The sequence below is a fragment of the Peromyscus eremicus genome, chromosome 16_21 (genome assembly GCF_949786415.1).
Source record: "Peromyscus eremicus chromosome 16_21, PerEre_H2_v1, whole genome shotgun sequence".
NCBI lineage: Eukaryota > Metazoa > Chordata > Mammalia > Rodentia > Cricetidae > Peromyscus > Peromyscus eremicus.
In genome coordinates, this window is record NC_081432.1 from 2,580,957 (window position 1) to 2,595,303 (window position 14,347).

Below are 14,347 nucleotides of genomic sequence, written 5' to 3' on the forward strand. Positions count from 1 at the left end.
TACATACAGGCAAAACACTCGTACACATAAAAATAAATCTTAAAAAAAAATCATATTTGGGGACTGAGTCTCACTTTGTAGCCCTGGCTAGCCTGGAACTCACTATGTAGACCAGGCTAGCCTTGAACTCATAAGGATTTGCCTGCCTCTGCTTCCTGAGTGCTGGGATTAAAGGAGTGCTCCACCATGCCTGGAGTGCTCCACCATGCCTGGAGTGCTCCACCATGCCTGGAGTGCTCCACCATGCCTGGAGTGCTCCACCATGCCTGGAGTGCTCCACCATGCCTGGCTTAGTTTGTTGTTGTTGTTTGGCAGTGTCATACATCCATGTACTATGACTTTTAGTCATGTTTGCCCTGCCCTGCTCCTCTCCCTCGCCCCCTCTTTCCCGATGGACACCTTCTCAACAAAATCTTTTTGTGTGTAACCTGTTGGGTCTAATATGGGTTACTTGCCTGAGTGGGAACAATTTATCCTGACCACACCACTGGAGACATGACACCCTTCTCCCCCAAACAACCAGCTAACAGTCTCTCTGGGAGGGGTGGGCCTCTCGCGGCCCCTCCCCCACCCATGATGCAACAAATCTGATGCAACAGAGACAAATCTCTGTTGCGGGCCTTCTTCTTGCTAAGCCCTGTGCTAGGTCACAGGCTGAGGAACAGGCAATAGCTGACATTCTCACAACAGCAGATGTCAGGGAGTAGAGACCTATTGATAACGCGTCCTACAATGTCAGGTAGTGACAAGCGTGATGAACCAGTCAACCAGGGTGAGCAAATAGGTAGGAAAGGTCCCAGATGCATGTGCGTGTGCGTGTGCGTGTGCATGTGCGTGTTTAATCCAGCGCCGAGGGCAAGTCTCCTCATGGAGTTGATATTGGTCCTGTGCCATAAATGATGTATGGTGACCTGTAGGGGGCGGGGATCGCTCAGTGGGTAGAGTGCTTGCCTAGCAGGCAGGAGGTACTGTGTTTGACCCCCAGTACCACATAAATGGAGTGTGATGGGGCTTGCCTCTAACTCCAAGCTCAGAAGACAGAAGCAGAAGAATTGGGAGTTCAAGACCATCCTCAGCTCCGTAGTCTGAGTGAGACCGAACTGGGCTACTTGAAACATGTCTGAAAAAACAAAACAGGGCTAGTGAGGTAAGTGGTTCAGCAGGTAAAGGTGCTTTCCGATGGCCTGAGGACCTGAGGGTTGTCTCCAGAACCCACATGGTGGGAGGAGAGGACCGACTCCACAGCACTGCCATGGCACGTATGCACACATGTAATACACGCTCACACACACAATAAATCACTAGAAAAAATCAACTAAAGTAAATAAGTCAATACATTAGGGGAGGTGAAATAGATCGGTGGGTAAAGAGGCTTTGACCAAGCCTTATGTTCTGAATTTGGTCCCTGAAATCCACATGGTGGAAGGAGAGAACTGACTCACACAAGTTGTCACCTGACCTCTACAGGTACACTGTGGTACACACAGGAACACACACACACACACACACACACACACACACACACACACACGCACAAAATAACAAGGGGCTGGGTACAGTTCAATAGTGGACCATATGGTTAGCTTATACAAGGCCCTGTGTTTAATCACCAGCAGAGAGAGAGCTGAGGGGAGGAAAAGGAGGAGGTGGGGAGGGGAGACAGAGAACACTGAACCTTAATCTCCACAATCCAGATAAGGGCAGACCTAAGAAACCAACTCCACAAAGCTGTCCTCTGCCTCTAAATAGGCACCATGGTACACACACACACACACACACACACACACACACACACACACACCTACACATGCATGCACACCATACTCCCTCACAATGATAATGATTTTTTTTTTTTTGAGACAGGGTCTCACACTGTGTCACCCTAGTTGACCTGGAACTCTCTATGTAGACCAGGCTGGCCTCTAACTCATAGAGATCCACCAGCCTCTGCCTCCAGAGTGCTCAGATTAAAGGTGTGCATCACCAGGCTTGGCAATAATTAATTCTAAAAAAAAATAAAAAGCCAGTCAAGTGAACAAAGAAAAGGAAAGTCAAGTCTTGGGTTGAGGTGGGCACAGTGAGGCAGGACTGTAATCCCAGCACGTGAGAAGCTGAGGCAGGAGACTCTTGAGTTCAAGGCCAGCATGGGCTATATAGTGAGATCCTGTATCAGAAAAAGAGGAAGAGGAGAGGAGGAGGGAAGAGGGGAAGGATGGGAGGGGGAGAAGGGGGGGAATGGAGAGGAAGTGGAGGGGTAGGAGGCTACATCTGCAACAGCAACTGCTCAGTGGTAGAGTGCCTGTCTAGCATGCATCCTTCATGCACCCTTGGATCTCTAGCACCACAAACGAAGATGAGAAGCCGTCCCAGTACCGTTGCAGCACCCTGCATAGTTCTTTCCAAAGAGAGTCAATCACAGTTCCCTTCCTGCCGGAGCACAAGCACTCTTGACAATATTGTGCCCTTGCTAAACTACTTCGGCGAGGTTTCCGTTCTCTTTTTTTTTTTTTTAAAGATTTATTTATTTATTATGGATACAGTGTTCTGCCTACATGCATGCTTGCAGGCCAGAAAAGGGCACCAGATCTCATTACAGATGGTTGTGAGCCACCATGTGGTTGCTGGGAACTGAACTCAGGACCTCTGGAAGAACAGCCAGTGCTCTTAACCGCTGAGCCATCTCTCCAGCCCCCGAGGTTTCCTTTCTTTACAGTTAAACCTATAACATGTTTGTACAATAATGGACGTGTTTCGGTGACGTAGAAAAACCAAAGGAGATGGCTTAAGGAGTCCCAGCTCCGGCAGGTGGAAGGTCTGGATTCCCTGGGCACAGATGAACTGGGCCAGAAGCAAGTGAGCTTCTGCAGCAGAGGTACCCACTGCAGTGGCGCTGGATGTGGGTGAAGCTATGAGGGAGTTCCTTTTTGAATGGTTCTGTTTTCTATTTGGAAAGAACGTTGTCATCTTGTGAAACTGTGGTCTCAGACTGGGGAAGATTCACTGAAGAGGGAAATGTAGGCTGGCAGCTACACCCAACAGCCCACAGGGAGCGAACCATCCAGTATGACTGTGCATTTCCCTGGGACCTATTCAGCAGGTGGGTGAAGTGTTAGCAGACAGGGTGAGATTGAGCCAGAGGTAAATTGCACAAAGGGAAAGGAGCCTGGAGAACAGGGTGAGGCCTCGAGGTGCGTAGGGCGTTCAACTTTGGAAGCTGTACTAGACAGCATCACTGTTCCTGTGAGGAAACACCATGACCAAAGCCACTTGGTAAGGAAAGGGTTTATTTCAGCTTCCAGGTAACAATCCATCACTAAGAAGTCAGGACAGGACTCGGGCAGGGCAGGAACCAGGAGGCAGGAGCTGATGCACAGGCCATGGAGGGGTGCTGCTTACTGGCTTGCTCCCCACGGCTTGCTCAGTCTCCTTTCTTATAGAACCCGGGACAACCAGCCCAGGGATGGCACCACCCACCATGAGCTGGGCCCTCTCCCATCAATCATTAATTAAGAAAATGTCCTACAGCTGTATCTTACAGAGGCATTTTCTCTATTGAGGTTCCCTCCTCTCAGATGTAAAACTAGCCAGGACAGAAGCTAAACTGAGAAATGAGCAAAGTGAGATTTTCTTTTTCTCTGGAGATAGGGTCACTGGTCCAGGCTGGCCTTGAACTCATGGCAGTCCTCCTGCTTAAGCCTCCCAAGTTCTTAGGTTACAGGCATGAGCTATCATGCCTGGCCTGAAAATGAAAAACTGAGGAAAGCCAGGTGGTGGTGGCGCACACTTTTAATCCCAGCACTTGGGAAGCAGAGGTGGATGGATCTCAGTGAATTTGAGGCCAGCCTGGTCTACAAAGAGAGTTCCAGGACAGCCAAGACAGTTTACACAGAGAAACCTTGTCTCGAAAAAACAAAACCAAACCCAAAAGCTGAGGAAATCAAACAATAATAAAAGTGATGTGAGCTGGAGAGATGGATGAACAGTTAAGAGCACTGGCTGTTCTTCGAGAGGCCCACGGTTCAATTCCCAGCATCCACTTGGTGACTCACACCATCTGTAATTCCAGCTCTAGGGGATCCGATGTCTCCTTCTGGTTCCATGGGCACCAGGCAAGTGTTACACAGACATACATGTAGACAAAACACCCATACACATAAAGTTCCTTGTCTGTGTATCCTGCATAATGGGCGTTAACAGCTTAGATGCAAGATTGTAAAACATCGGTATTGAACTTCTGCCCTCCGGGGTTCTCCCATTGTGCTGTAAGCCTGTATTTAAGACCTCTTCCCTCCTTCAATAAACAGCATTCAGCATTAAAAAAAAAAAAAAAAAAAAAAAAAGAATTCTCCATGTAAATACTAAAATGGAATCTTATCAAGCAAAAAAAAAAAAGACTCCAAATAAATTCATAAATTAAAAAAAAAAATTTAAGTGATGGACAGAGTCCGTGGGTGGGTGGTCCAAAGGGAGTTGGGAATTTTTCAAGTGGAACTGAAGGGTGACAGGAAAAGACTGTAAATGAGACTTTTGGAAGGTCGGCAGCTTCTGGTGGTGAGCAAGCAGGTTGAATGACTGATAGGTGGATGGTTGGTGTGGGTGGGAGAAAGTGGGCAGCTAGATTGTTGATATACATGGATATTAAAGACATCAAAAATGATCAGGTGAGGGGCCCAGAAGGTAGATCCCCGGTACAGCATTTGTCTGGCACACAGGAGTCCTGGCTTCCATCCTCAGCACCACAAACAATAACAGCATAATAAAACATCGAAGACCGAAGAGGGAGAGGCAGAGACAGTGAGCCAGGCGTAGACTGGCCAGAGTGAGGGAGCAGGGCCTCTGCTCGGGACTCAGGGTGTCCACAGGGGCCTGGGCTCTGAACACAGGGGAGCTGAGGCCAGGCAGGGAGGAGGACCATAGGAACAAGGGGCCCTCTTGTCTCCCCCAGAGGGCAGAATCTGGGTGAGGGGAAGAGATGAGAAGTGATTTTTACTCACTTCTCCTAATTACTTTCAAAGAGTTCAAATATTAGTGTGAGAGATTTTGCCAGATGAGGATATGAAAATCAGAAAGGAGCAAGATTTGACAGTGGATTCCAAGCGCTGCTTCGGATTAAGTGGGAGCATCAAGACCACAGGTAAGAAACTGGGAAATGCAGGTGTGTGTGCTTCAGATGCAGAAACTTTTTCCTAAAGAAAGTTGCTCTAGGGGCTGGAGAGATGGCTCGGTGATTAAAAGCACTGGCTGCTCTTCCAGAGGACCCAGGTTCAATTCCGAACACCCACATGGCAGCTCACATCTTTCTGTAACTTCAGTTCCAGAGGATCTGACATTCTCACACAGACACACATGCAGGCAAAAACACTAATCAGTGCTCATAAAATCAAAGCAAATTATTAAAAAGAAAAAAAGAAAAGAAAAGAAAGGAAGGAAGGAAGAAAGAAAGAGAAAGAAAGAAAGAAAGAAAGAAAGAAAGAAAGAAAGAAAGAAAGAAAGAAAGAAAGAAAGAAAAAGGTTTCCCAGGTTGAAGCACCTTTCAGATTCTCCTCCTCGGGTGGTCTCTGAGGTGACTCCCAGCCTTGGATGCTCTTTGGAATCCTCTGGGGACATCACAATATTGACACTTGAGTCTCCCTTACCCAGAGATTCTAATTTCAAGCCGAAAGATGTCACCTGAGCTTTGGGCTTCAAAAATGCTCCCCTCCAGCTCCGGCATCCCAACTTAGAGAGCCTTGTGTGATGAGTGAGGGGTGAGTTGATTTGGGCCTTGAAGGACAGGAAATAAATAAGTGCAGATACATACTGGAGAAAGCGTAGGGGTGGTCAGACACTGATGATAAACGTCAAGCGGTTTGATTCATGCCTGGCACAGACAGAGAAGTAGGCCTGAGGTTTTGAGTGCTGCCGCCTGAACACCCCAAGGTGAGCATGACGAAGGCTGGACAGGAACCGTGGGCGGTCTCAATTACGAAGTATACAGACAGACTGTAATTTGGGAAATAATTGAATAAGCAATAAGTAATTCTGAAGGGCTTCTGACTCTTCAGCGAGGATTAAATCCAGGGCCTTTCGCTGCTGACGTAGTTAGTGGTATCATTAGAGTGTCCCGTTCTCCCAGCCTGGGTGAGAGGTTTTCAGGCTCATGTGGTGCTGCAGGCCTTTAATCCCTGTCTCGAAAAACCAAAACAGCAACAACAAAAACACCCTTGGGCCTTGTGCAGTGTGGGTAAGTAAGTACCCTGTTGAACTGTTTCCCCAAGCCCACTCCCTTCCCCCTACTTTTTATTTTGAGACAGGGTTTCATTAAGATGTTTAAGTGATTTTGAAATTCCTCTGCAACCCACACGTCTTTCAAAAAATTGTTATTATGTATGTGTAGATGTGCTTGCCACCTCACGTGTGTGGAGGTCAGGAGACCTTGGAAGCAGGTTCTCTCTTGAGTCTGCTGTGCTTCGTGCTCCTGGCTAGCTGGACTGGAAACTTCCATATGATTCTCCTGTCTCCACCTCCCACTCCCAAAATAACAGTCCTGTGATTACAGATATGCATCACTACGTCCAGCTTTTTTTTTTTTTTTTTTTTTTTTTTTTGGTAGGTTTATGGGCATTCCACATTCTGCCTATTTTTTATTTATTTATTTATTTTTAATTACACTCATGATATTCATTAATTACACTCATGATATTAATTACATTTGTGGTATTCACTGATTACATTTGCAGTATTCATTCAATAATTACATTTATGTTATTCATTAATTACATTAATTGTATTGATTTATTATATTCATGATATTATGTCCTGATACTACTGTCCATTTGTGGGACTTTTCCATCACATAAAACAGAGATTCTGTACTTAGGAAATCATTGCTCTATATTCATCTTTGTCCTTTTTTTTGACTAGAGGATTTTTTTTTTTTTTTTAGTTTTCTGAGACAAGGTTTCTCCATGTAGCTTTGGTGCCTGTTCTGGAACTCTCTTTGTAGACCAGGCTGGCCTCGAACTCACAGAGATCCGCCTGGCTCTGCCTCCCGAGTGCTGGGATTAAAGGCGTATGCCACCACTGCCCGGCTGTCCTTTTTTTTTTTTTTTTTTTAATGTAAAAACATTTTAAGTACGTCCAACGTCCAACTTAAAAAAAAAAAAATCGGGGGCTGGAGAGATGGCTCAGCCGTTAAAGGCTAGGCTCACAACCAAAAAAAAAAAAATCGGGCGGTGGTGGTGCACGCCTTTAATCCCAGCACTCGGGGAGGCAGAGGCAGGCAGATCTCTGTGATTTTGAAGCCAGCCTGGTCTACAGAGCGAGATCCAGGACAGGCTCCAAAGCTACACAGAGAAACCCTGTCTAGGGGGGCAGGGAGGATTCCAAGGATTAAACTCATGTAGCCAGACTGCTTGGTGAGTGCTTTTCTCCCCTTGGTGAGAGCTCTCTCATCAGCCCCCACACAGGCCTTGAACTCATAAGGATAACCTGGCCCTGCCTCCCGAGTGCTGTGCACCATCACACCAGGCGGCCTTACACGCATGATTCCCTTATCTCAGCCTTCCCAGCAGGTAGAACTACAGGCCTATACCACCAGACCTGGGGTCTGAAATCCTTTATTTTGCTCTCCACCTCTTTGACTGGGGAGGTAGCTGGGTGGCAGAGCACCTACCTAGCATTTGTGAGGTCTTGGCTTTACTGCCCAATACAGACAGAGACAGCCAGACAGCCAGACTGGACTCTTCAGATCAAGCAATCTTCCCTTTTGAGCTGTGACTCCCTGACTAGCTTTTTGTTATGCCCAGATCTCAGGGACCCCCAAAAGACCACCATGGAGACCGAATCCCAATGTAAAAGCAAAGAGCCTTTATTTCAAGCTCCGGACCTTGGTCCCTCTGTCTGTCCAACACAGCAGTGAGCAGAGAGCCCTAAGCCCAGGCAGGGTAGGGTTTTTATCATAGCAGAGGTTGGGGTGAAGGGATTTTCAGGGTTCAGGACCCTGACTGGTTGATAATTGTCTAGGGGTATCTGTAAAACAAAAACAGGTATGTGCTAGACTCAGGGACATCTGGCCACCTTATCTAATGGTTGGAATGTCAGGTACTTCCCCATCCCTGGGTGGATCTCTAGGTGGTGTCAGCTTAAGACTTTTCCTGGATCTGGATTTTGCTTGTCACAGAAGCTGTGTCTGGGCCCCTAAGCCTGTCATGGCAGCTGTGTGGTCAAGCTGTCCCCCCTCCCACCCCCGCCCTGGGGGCACATACTTTTTTGTTGTTTTGAGACAGGGTTTCTCTATGTAGCAGTCCTGGCTATCCTGGAACTCACTCTGTAGACCAGGCTGACCTTGAACTCACAGAGATCCGCCTGCCTCTGCCTCCGAGTGCTGGGATTAAAGGTGTGCGCCACCACCGCCCAGTTGAGGCACATACTTTTAATCCCAGCACTCTGGAGGCAGAGATAGGCAGATCTCTGAGTTTGAGGCCAGCTTGGTCTACAGAGAAAGTTCTAGGACAGCCAGGGCTACACAGAGAAACCCCATCTCAAACAAAACAACAATAACAACGAAACACACACACACACCCCAAAATCCACAACCAACCAACCAAACAAAAAGGCCCCCGGGGTTGGGGATTTAGCTCAGTGGTAGAGCGCTTGCCTAGCAAGCACAAGGCCCTGGGTTCAGTCCTCAGTTCTGAAAAAAAAAAGAAAGTTTCTTGTTTGCCGGGTGGTGGTGGTGCACGCCTTTAATCCCAGCACTCGATAGGCAGAGGCAGGCGGATCTCTTGTGAGTTTGAGGCCAGTCTGGTCTACAGAGTGAGTTCCAGGACAGACACCAAAGCTACACAGAGAAACCCTGTCTCGAAAAACAAAACAAAACAAAACAAAAAAAAAAAAAAAAAAGAAAGAAAGACCCCAAACTAAAACAACAGAAAATAGAATAAACAGAATTCCTGGCTTGGTAGTAGAGGCCTGTAATTCTAGAATTTGTGTGTGTGTGTGTGTGTGTGTGTGTGTGTGTGTGTGTGTGTGTGTGTCTCGGGGTGGTGGCAGGTTGAGGCAGCTTGATTGCAAATTTGAAGGAAGCCCATGCTACATACTGTGACCTCTGTATCATAGATAGATGGATAGATGGATGGAGGGATGGAAGTGGTGCCTGTGTTGAGTGGGTGAGATTTCTTTTCTTTCTTTTTTGTTTCTTCTGGTTTTTCAGGATGCTGGGATTAAAATCTTGTGCCTCCACCGCCTAGCAAGTGGATGAGATTTCAAAAGAAAACCCCAGAGAAGAAAAATAAAATCTAGAGATAGACATCTGGGGAAGGGAAGAAAGAGGGACTATTAGTGACATGTTTGGGGAGGAGACAACATGTCACTGAGCCTGGAGGTATAGAGAATTCCCAGTCAAGAGACAGGTGTGCCTGAGGCATGGTGACACACACCTGTAATTCCAGCACTTGGGAGGGGGAAGAAGTATTTCAGGAGTTGAAGGTTACCTCAGGTACACAGTGAGTTTAAGTTTAACTGAGCTATATGAGACACAGTCTCAAAATAAGTAAATGAATCGAGGGTGGGGGTGGGCAGGCAGACAGACAAGACAGGCACAAAAGGGCTGGGAGAAGCAGAATATTTTGAAAACATCATTAATTTTGTGCAGTGTAATCACTGGCTATTTGAGATTCTGGCAGTGTGAGGAACGGAAGTACATTTCGAGGAGGCAGGAAAGACAGAGTCACACAGACGCTTTCCAACCCAAGAGGAAAGCCGTTCAGGGTGTGAGGAAGGAAATGCTGCACACAAGAAATCCTCCAAGAGCCTTGGTGGAGGCTGATCAGTGGTTATGATCTCACTGCTCTTTCAGAGGACCTGAGTTACATCCCAGCACCCACAGCAGGTGGTTCACAACCACCTGTAACCCCAGCAGTGTACTGGAGGGCCTTGGTGGGCATCCGCACACATTCTTGTATACACTCCAGAGCAGACAATAAATAAAATAAAAATAAATCTTTAAGAAAAAGAACTATCGCTAGGGAAGGCATGTTAGACCTGAAATGTCCCAAGGGGAACCTGTGATACCTGTGCCTCTGCCCCTCCCACCCCGCCTCAGTGCAAGGTTTTCTGTCTGGATTTGGGGTCACAGCCTGGTCTGAGCATATCTCACCATCCACCCTGTGTGTCCTGGCCGTGCCTTATGAATGAACAAAGCTGGGTGACACCCTGTTCTCCATGTGTGCTGTGAAACCAGACACCGCTCTGCTTGTCCCCATCCCCTCTCACAGAGGCCCCGCTATCTACAGGCTTAGGGTGAGCTAGGGCAATTAGCCCAGGTGTAGAGGCTCTGTTAGCGCTCTCCCCAGGTCCCCACAGCTCTCTGCTCCTTGCCTGAGCTTGCCTTCACCCAGGACTCTGCTGCATGTTGTCCAGCCCCAGGCTGGGGGACCCTGTGGGCCTGTGGTGTTCTCCCCTTGTTCCTGTCATCCTAGCCTTGATCAGCCTAACTGGTCTACCACCTTCTTCCTTCCGGAAGTCTCCGGTCCCCATTCCAGAGGGGAGCGGGAAAGCAGGATTGAGAACGACCCTCCAGGTCTTCTCCGGTCTGGTTTCTTCTCTCTTTTGAGATAAGGCTTAACACAGCACAGAATGACCTCTAACTTTCTACATAAAGTAGAGTGTAGCTTTGAACTCCTGGCTATAGACCTACAGCAAGCCTGGCTGGGGACCCTCTTTTCTCTGCTGTCATAGGAAACTATCTCCTCCCGCTTGTCTTTTGCCGGCCTGCCCCGCTCCCCTCCCCCGCGGAGGAAAAAAAAAATAACAAGATGAAAAGTGAAAAGGGAACGGAACGCCAGGGTGTTCTCCGAACTCTGGAACTGCGGGTGATAAATCCACTAAAGTGTCTTTAATACCGTCTTTCGGAAGTTCACACACACGCACACACAGACCAAAACAAGTCTAGGGTTGAGGGGAGCGGGGTGCGCAGGCTCCCTTCCTGAATCCTTCTGCCCCGCTGCCCAGGGGTTGGCACAGCTAGAAAGAGTATTTACATTGCAGGGACTTGGTTCTTTTTCCAGGGTAAGGGGTACTAAACCAGAAACTTGCCACATCTCACTCCAAAACCAACAAAACAGGAGTTCTGGAATTAGCAGGAAAATAGGTAGAAACCCGGGCGGAGAAGAGAAATCCGCATTGGCAAAAATCCGAACCAAAGTGGGGTTGCAGTTCTCTCAGGGCTGAGTCCTCTTTTAGAGGGGTAGGGGGAAGCGTCCGTCCGTCCGTCTGTAGGCTGGGCCTGAACTCAAGAACCCAATCAACAGACTAAATCACCCCGCAAGGAAGAAAAGAAGGCGGAGCCTGCCGACCTGGAGGCGGGGTTTGTGGGAGTTGGGGCGGGGCTATAGGGGAGGCGGAGCTTCGGGGACCTGACGCCCTACCGGGGATCGGAGACCAGGAGAGCCCCGCCCCCCGGCATTACACTTTGATGGGCTGGGGAACTGGGGCGACCCGGGGCTCGGTGTTTGGCCTGGATTCCAGTGCCGCTGGGGAATGTGGGTTTTGGAGAGGTTCCTGAGGAACTGGATTCGGAGCTACTCGCTGGGCCAGAGATTCCGAGGGGGCGGAGTTTATGATGTCTGGAAGTCCGGCGGCCACAGGAGGATGTGCAGGGCGCGCGTTGGGTAGGCGGCAGGACGGCACGACGCGCCTGGGAGGTTGGGGGGCACAGAGTGGGGCCGAGATGGGAACGTGTTTAGGGGTCCCAGTAGTTTTCGTGGTGCTGGGCAGCGATGATGATGACGACCGTGAGGATGGTACAGAGCACCATGGCTGCGATGCCCACGGCCAGGGAGATGAATGAGAAGTTCCGGGCCTCACGTGAAGCGATCTCGGCGGACACCATGTCTCCGCGGGCCAAGGCCGTGCGCACCTGTCGGGGAGGGATGCGGGAAGAGGGTCAGAGAGCCACTGCTCACCGGTCGCAGCCTCCCTCTAAGAATATGCCCAGAATGGCCTGGGCTAAGGAATCCCGGGTCTGCCTAGGCTTTTCCTGTCCGCCCCCGCCCCACACACCTGCACGGCCTTGAAGATGGCGATGATGCCTGTAGGCCAGAAGCAGCAGATAGTGGTCAGCACGGCGATGGGCATGTAGTCGTGCGGCGGGCGCCTGGGCTCTAACAGAGCCAGCCCTGGGCCCTGGGGCGGCGGGGGCAGAGTGGAGGTCACTCCCGGGCCCCCGGGGGTCCCGCCTGCGTAGGGCTGTGGGAAGGACAGTGGGGGGAAAGGGCCGTCACGCCTACACTCTCGCTGCTTGCCAGCGGCCGGCCAGTTGGCAGAGAGGTTTCTAAAAACACGATTCTAAGGTTTAAAGGGGGAAAAAAATGAACACCCCATCCTTCCTGGTAGTAAAATCGGCCTAGGCCTCGGTGGACGTTCCCACACTCTTGCAAGGCATGGGTCTGTTCTGCACTTCAGGTCTTGTGTCCATCCTCCTCAGCATCCCCAGGCTCAGGCTTTGCTCCCTTCTACCCCTGGCTTCCCAGGTTCCATTCCTTCCTCTCCCTCCAAGCGGTCTCCTTCTTTCAGACCTCGTCTTGACTTTTGAACCACCTCCCACGCCTTGACCTCTGATCCCCGAAGATGCCCCCCACCAGCCCCCCCACCTCCCCACCCACAATCCCTTCCCTCTCCACTTCTAGGGTTTGTTACCAGAACACCGCTCGGTCCGGTTCTACTTCGCTCTCTCTCTCTCCCAGCTCCCCACGTGTCCCTGTTGCACCTGCCTCCCTCCCTCTCCTCCTAGGTCCCGTCAGCCCCACACTCACCGTGCCCACCGGATACACCGGAACATAGGCAGTGCAGGGCTGCAGCTGCAGCGGGTAGCCGGGCGCCACGTAGCCCCCCAGCGGCAGCGTGCCCACCGCCCCCGCGTGCGTGGGCACCACAAAGCCCGGGGCCTGGGCCGTCGGGGCTGGCGCTGGCGGGGGCGGGGCGGCAGCCGCCGGCGGTGGTGGGGGAAGTGGGCCCTCGAAGCGAGTCTCCTGCAGATAAGGGTCGGGTGGCATGCGGGGTAAGGTAGCACAGCCGGGTGGGGGAGCCCCAGCGCCGGGACCGGGCGGGGCATGGTGAGGGGGCCTCGGTAGCGTGGCGGAGGACGAAGGGCCACGCTGAGCGCCAGCCGCAGCAGAGGCCAGGCCACCTGCCCCTAAGCGCGGGAGGGTGGCAGTGCCAGACTGGTGGTAGTGGTGGTGGTGGTGATGGTGCGAGGAGGGGGCCGTTTGTGGGGGCGGGATGGGGGGCTCAGCCGGAGGCTGGGGCGCATTGTAGGGCGGCGGTGAAGTGTGGGGAACTGAGTCTGGAAGGCCTGGCCACGGAAAGCAGAGGAGAGGATAAGGAGAGAGAGAAAACAGCCAGAGATCAGAAGGTAAGAAGCATCAGACAGTCAGAGATGGAGACGTATCAGGGGAGAGACCGGGGAGACGACACCTCCCATTTTGGGGTCAGGGAAGGGGTGGTATCTAGGCCACCTGCCCTCCAGTCTAGTTTTGCCATCACAACCGGCACAACTCTTCCCCAGCTCCTCCGCTGTCACCCACAGTCGTCAACCACACATCCGCATCCAGGGCCGGCTCAGGGCTGTCCCTCCTCGCGCGTGCTCGGTTTGGCCGTTTTTATGTGGATGGCACTTCCACTTTCCTTCCGTGGGGAAGCAGGCCAGGGGTTACCTGGGAATCTCGTGGCCTCTGTTCGGAGGGCCATAAAAAAAAGTCTTCTGGTGGTTCATGCCTGGAATCCCAGCACTTGTGAAGCAGAGGCAGGAGGATGGGGAACTAGGGAGTTCAAGGCCAGCCTGGGCTACACGGGGAACTCTCGTCTCAGGAAAAAAAAAAAAAAAAAAAAAAAGTCTTCTAGATTTCACTTCTGACAACCCCCATCCGATCAAGGCATCGTTATTTCTCCACTGGGTGTCTCCATGCCAGTGAGCCAGGGATTGTCCATCTGTCACTCCTAGTGATGCTGTCCTTGCAGGACCTGGCTGTGCCTTCCTCTCCTTCTCAACCTGCCCCCCCCCCATGTTGTTGACAAGGCACAAGGCAGACTGACCCAAAGAAAGGAAGAGAAGGATGTGACAGAGAAAGAGGAGGGGGTGCGGGTACAAGCGGAGAGAAGGGGAATGGAACTGAGCCACCATACAACACCCCGGAGAGGGTCAAAGAAGGGGGTTAGGGCAAGTGGGGGGGTTAGACAGGAGATAATGGAGGAGATGGTGTTGGGGGGGTATTGGTATTTTTCTTTTTTACCTGACTTTTCCGATGACATGTTTGCAATTGCTGGGACAGGGTCTCTGAAGCGGCTGTCAGGGCCCCCTGGCTGGTGC

General features: G+C 50.8%; 1 protein-coding gene across 1 annotated transcript; it reads right to left on the reverse strand.

Moving 5' to 3' along the window:
* Nucleotides 1–10,854: 10,854 nt before the first annotated feature.
* On the reverse strand, nucleotides 10,855–14,289 carry Prrt1 (proline rich transmembrane protein 1). Its single transcript, XM_059282175.1, has 4 exons — nucleotides 14,271–14,289; nucleotides 12,795–13,333; nucleotides 12,043–12,228; nucleotides 10,855–11,899 (listed from the first exon to the last, which is right to left on the reverse strand). Exons 1-4 carry the CDS (start codon nucleotides 14,287–14,289, stop codon nucleotides 11,723–11,725), a joined length of 921 nt encoding a protein of 306 aa, XP_059138158.1. The 3' UTR covers nucleotides 10,855–11,722.
* Between the last annotated feature and the right edge of the window lie 58 nt (nucleotides 14,290–14,347).

Excerpts from the sequence above, each read along its gene's own strand:
- Prrt1 (XM_059282175.1), bottom strand. Across the intron at positions 12,229-12,794 it reads CGGTGTATCCGGTGGGCACG|CCCTACGCAGGCGGGACCCC; the intron begins GTGAGTGTGGGG and ends TCCTTCCCACAG. Across the intron at positions 11,900-12,042 it reads CCATCTTCAAGGCCGTGCAG|GTGCGCACGGCCTTGGCCCG; the intron begins GTGTGTGGGGCG and ends CCTCCCCGACAG.